General features: G+C 63.3%; 1 protein-coding gene across 1 annotated transcript; it reads left to right on the top strand.

Moving 5' to 3' along the window:
* Window position 1: 1 nt before the first annotated feature.
* BORCS7 (BLOC-1 related complex subunit 7) lies at window positions 2-4710 on the top strand (the record flags this gene model as incomplete). Its single annotated transcript, XM_019555486.1, has 5 exons — window positions 2-76; window positions 878-940; window positions 2150-2193; window positions 2798-2818; window positions 3949-4710. Coding segments are annotated over 5 exons (255 nt in total), but the record flags the coding sequence as incomplete, so codon positions are not given.
* Window positions 4711-5333: the final 623 nt, after the last annotated feature.

Below are 5333 nucleotides of genomic sequence, written 5' to 3'. Positions count from 1 at the left end.
CGAGAAGGTGACCGGCTGCGGCACCGACGTCATCGCCCTCACCAAGCAGGTGCTGAAGGGCTCCCGCAGCGCCGAGGTGAGCGGCAGGACTACGGGCCCCGGCACGCCCCGGGCGGCGGGGGCTGCTGGGAGCTGTAGTCCCTCCGGGCCGCCCTTCGTTGCGGGGCATGCTGGGGGGTGGAGGCCCGGCGAGGCAGGTGCATGGAGCGGGCGGGGCAGGGCAGGGCATTGTGGGAGTCCTGGCCCTGCAGCGCCGGCTCCGCCGCCCGGGCCCCGGGGGTGACCGGCAGGGCCCCGTGCGTGGGCCCGTGGGGCCCGCACCCCTTGGCGGGGCGCAGCACGACGCAGTCGCCCCGCCCGCGCCCCCGGGAAAGCAGGGGGCCGCGGCTGCCGTCATCCTGCTGCTGCAGGCGGTGTTGCTAGAGGCTGCTAAGGGGCCAGGCCGAGCCCCCGCCGCAGGGCAAGGCAAAACCCCCCAGTGCGGACCAGTCTGAGCAGGGGGAGCCCCTTCCTTCCCCAGTGCAAAGCCAGCAAGAGTCTCCGGCCAGGACCCTGCGGGGTCGGTGCCACAGGAGCGCTGGCCCAGCCTGGCCCCAGTGCCCCTGGGGGATGCCCAACCCCCCACACATGGAGCAGCAGAGAGGGGGGAATTGCCGTAACATCGTGGAGAGGCTGGGCTGGAAGGGACTCCCCGAGAGCCTCCCTCCCAGCCCCGCGGGGAAACCTCATTTCGGCCTCCAGAGCACGGTCCAAACCCCGTGCAGCCGATTCCCGGTTCTCCTCCAGTCCTGCCAGGCAGCAAGCGCAGGGGATCCCCAGGGTGCTGGACAGCGGGGGGTCTCCGCCTCTGACTGCAGCCTGCCTGCGTGTCTTTCAGCTCCTGGGCCAGGCTGCTAGGAACATGGTGCTGCAGGAGGACGCCATTCTGCACTCGGAGGACGTAAGCAGACGCTTTCTGCTGAAGCCAGGGCTATCGTGTCATGGGCAGCGTGGACGCGAGACCACACGGCCTGCATGGGGGGATCTTCTCGCTGGAGCCCAGGGATGGGGGTCCTGGTGCTGTCTCTGCTGCAACTCGCAGCTCTTAGCGAAGCTCCTGCGGGAATCAGACCCTTATCTTCTCTGCGCCTCAGTTTCCTCCCTTACAAAACGAAGCTGGGCTCGGAGAGGGGAGGGCATTGGTATCTGTGAAGCCTCTCCTCATGTAGCTCGCCCCCGAGAGAGTCACGCTGGCTGCCTTTGACGGTGCCTTTGCAGGGCGAGTCTTTGCGCTGCTTTGGGCCCCCCTTGCCCCGTGCCCTATGAATGCTTCTGTCGCCGTGATCCAGTCTAACCAGTGCCCCCGCCTGCTCTCAGACACACCGGGCTGCAGCCCTGCCCTGTTCCCCCCGCCCCAGTTGAGGGGCTGCTTGAGATCCTTCAGGACTTGTCCACTGTCAACCTCCCCCAGTCCCCCGGTGTTGTATTTCAGCTCCCACTGGCGGGACAGCGGTGAGATGTCAGGGGGCAGAGCGCGGTGTGCTGGCCCAGGGCTGTGAACCGCTGTGCTCTCTCCCTTTCTAAACCTGCGCAGAACAGCCTTCGCTCTCGGGGCGGCAGCTGCAGTCAGTCGGATCTCAGCTGCCAGGGTCAGAGCACCGAGGCCAGACGTAGCTACCCCAGGAAATGTCACTGAGCAGGCGGGCGGGGCATCGACTCGGCTTGGGCAGCACGCAGCCCGGCCAGCAGCTCGGCTCTGGTGTTGGCAGGAGTGATGTGCATCTAGCCCTGCTGAACACGGGCCGCTTAGATGTTGGCCCAGTTCCTCGCCTGTGCCTTCTCCTCGTGGACACGTGGCAACACAGGCAGCCAGGGATGGATCGCATGGCGAGGTGCGATTGCACTGATGCACCCCCTGGCTACCCCCGCGGGCGGGTGGGTTTAGAACAGCGCCAGGCCCCAGCTGCTCCCGTGGAGCTGAGAGCAAAGGCCCCAAGGCCACGTTGCAACCTGAAGGGCTTGTGCGATGAGGAGCCCGTTGGTGTCTCTGCGGTGCTGGCCCGGAGCTGCTGGGGGTGGGAGGGACCACAGGAGCTGCTGTGGAGTGGGGTGATTCTGCCTGGAGATCTTGTGCCAGAGAAGGTGTCTGATTGTCTGCTTTGTCCTGCAGAGCCTGAGGAAGATGTCCATCATCACCACACATCTGCAGTACCAGTAAGTTGGGGCTCTGGACTTTGCGGGGCTCCGGTTCGCTCTGCTTGGGGCCTGCTCCCCAGACAGGGCCAAAAGGGGTGCCACAGAGTAAAGGAGGGCGCTTGTCCCCAGCTGTGTGGAGCTGGATCAGCCTGTCCCAGGAGTGACTGAGGCTCCCCCATCACCAGCACCACATGCTCCTGCTGAGCCTGGATGGTGCCCCCTTAGCAAAGGCAAAAGAAACCACCCCAGTCCCCCTTCGCATGCTGATCCCTTGTGTCCTTCCCTCCTCCGGCTGTTGGTCATCGACGTTTGTGCAAGGCAGGAGCATGCAGCTACTGGCAAAACAGCTCCCTGTGACCCATAGCCCTGCCCAGGCCAGGAGGTACCTGGCAGCTGTGGGGCAGCTCTGAGAGCTGCTGGATCCCAGCCTTGCTCTGTCTGAGCAGAGGTGTTTCCTCTCCCCTCCCCAGCCCGGCTCTCCTGTGCGCGGCCAAACCTGGGGCCATTAGGAGCTCATCCTAGAAGCGGCCTGAAGGGTTTGGCTCCTGAGCTGTCAGTCGAGCCCATTTTGCAGCCCCGCTGCCCTCTCTGACCATGCTGTGTCCCTTCTCTTCTTTCCTAGGCAGGAAGCCATCCAGAAGAAGTGAGTATGCCCTGTTGTCCTGATTCCCCCACCTCTTTTTCTCACCCCCATTGATGTGCCCTGCCCGGCAGGGTTTGTCGGGCACCCGGATGGGCTGTCAGCAGGTAACACTGCACTACCGTGGGACCGGCATCTCGGAGGTGCCCCAGTGCTGACTTCTCCCCAGGAGAGATTGAAGGAGAGCCCCAAGGGCTGTTTCCAAGGCTGGGGAGCCCCTTGGGAGAGCTCGGGTCTGCCAGAGCAGCAGTGCCGGGGGGGTGACCTTTTCTCCAGGCAGCTGCTCGTTACATCTGATATGGGAGTTGCAAAGAGAGGAGTGACGTTATCGAAGCCACCAGCAAGGAAGTTTCTCTGCAGCAGCCTCCTCCCGGTCAGGCCAGGGGGGCAATCTTACTGTCCGGGGCCAGGGAAAGAGTCTGCTTTCAGAGACACGAGATGGGGAGAAATGAGGCAAAGGGGAATTTGAACATTGCAGAACCAAAGTTTTTTCGGGGTTTTTTTAAGCCTGGTGTGAATGTGTTCATGGGCATTTCCGCAGGACGCAGAACAGCAGACTCTGGGTTGCAAAGAATAGTCCCCTAGATTTAGGTTTTGACACAGACGTGCACGTGTGTGGGTGCATGGAGCTTCCACCACCATGCGCGCAGCCTGAGCTGGCTGGAGAGTCCTTGGGGATCCAGCACAGGCCTCAGCACTTTGTGCTGGCAGCTCCTTATCCCCTGCTGTGGGTTCAGCTCAGCCCTGCCCTGAGTGGGTAGCACCTTCCCTCCCTGTGGAAGATCACACCCATCGGGCCTGTTCACCCACCGCGGCGTTCAGTAGGTCCTGCAGGTGCCCGGGATCGTAGTGAATCCTTGCCTGCCCAGCAGGTTCGTAGCTTGGAGGCTCGCAGAGGCCTGAGCTTGGGCTGCTCTGCCGTGGTCCCAGATCGCTAGTGCCCGTCATGCCCCGGGAAGCGGGCACGTGGTCCTCTGGACCTTTCCCCCTTTCCGCTCTCTGGTAGCTCCCTTCTCTCCCCTGCGGAGCCCAGAGGGCTTGACTCGGGTGACCCTGGAGGCCCCTTCCAGCCCTGCGATGGCAGGCGTGGGGAGCCGATCTCGCCTGACCCGTCTCTCCTCTCTACTCCTTAGCGTTGAGCAGTCGTCCAACCTGCAGGACCAGCTGCGGCACCTCCTCAAATGAAACGAGAGCCCCGAACTTCTGAGACCGCTGCTGCCACGGTCGCTGCTAGGATGTGCCGTGTCGTGGGAGCTGCTGATGCCCTTGCTCCTTCTGCTTCGGCGTTGAGGTCACGTGCGGAGCTGAGCTGGAAGGCAGCTGGGGGCACCCAGCCCCTCTGCTTCTCACCCCCCCCTCCCATGGTTAGCTGCTCACTCACATTCAGTTTTGAGCAGACTTTACCCTGCCTCCAGTGCTCGGTCTCTTCCCTGCGCAGAACGCGGCCTGAAGAGCTGCCCTCACCTCCTCCAGACTGCCATGGCCTGGCTAGCGGCGCCGCAGCCACGTGTTTAATATGAGCAGCCGGCTCAGCCCCTGCGTCTCCCTTGGCCCCTCCACGCCCGTTGGCGGGGAGAGTTACACTCCTCCCAGCTGTGCTGGACCTGGTTTTTGCAGACCCCCAAACCCTTCAGACGAAGTTACATGCCCCACCCTGTCGTGTGCAGAGCTGGCACTTGCAACTAGGCACCCCCATCTCCATCTCCGTGGCCGGCTAGCCAGAGAGACAGCCAGCCGCCTCTGCTCCGTGGCAGGTGCCACTGCTCCGGTGATTATTTTACAGGTGGATGCAGGTATTTAATGTGGGCCAGAGTCTTTATTGGGCGTCCAGGTGTACAGAGGAGCCGCGGTTTCTGACATAATAAATCTCTGTAGCAAGTGCCGGCGTATGCTGTCGTTCTGGCTTCCCACTTGCTCCGTGCAGGTGGGGCGCTGACTGCGGGCCCTCGTGCCAGCATATCTGCTCTCCGTTTTGGCCTTGAGCTGCATTCCTCCTCTTCTGCGGCTCTTGATTACGCAGCCTTGGCTTCGTTATGCAACTCTGTACAGAATCAGTAAACTATTCATGCCTCCAGCTGTGCGGGGCAGGCGTGCGGCTTCGAGAGACGCAATCGCCGCACCTGCCCCGTTGAAGCCGGCTGCCGTGTTCCCAGGCGCCGCGCACGGAGGCAGGACGGGCTCCCATCGAAATCGGCCCCGGTGTTTTGGTGACTCGCCGGTGGTCCGGCTCCGCGGTCTCTCCCCGCCCCCAGCCTCAAGTGTCGTCTTCACGTCTCTTGTTGAGCGGGGAGCCAGTCCGGCAGGGTCCCTCGTGCAGTGCGGTGCCTGGTTTGGGGGGTTCCCCCCAGCTCAGGGAGGCATAAAAGGCACCTGGGTTGCCTTTATTCTTCTCCAGGGGCTCTGGTTCCTCCTGGATTTCTTATCCCGGCCTCCTGCCCCCCGCAGCAAGTGTCCTCAGTCGTTCCCAGCACAGGGGCAGCTGACCCGGGCTGGGGCCACCTGAGGGGGCCTGGACCTC

The sequence above is a fragment of the Crocodylus porosus genome, unplaced genomic scaffold, assembly GCF_001723895.1.
Source record: "Crocodylus porosus isolate Cpor-Errol unplaced genomic scaffold, CroPor_comp1, whole genome shotgun sequence".
NCBI lineage: Eukaryota > Metazoa > Chordata > Crocodylia > Crocodylidae > Crocodylus > Crocodylus porosus.
Note: the sequence above shows the minus strand (reverse complement) of the source record. Positions and strands in the feature narration are given on the sequence as shown.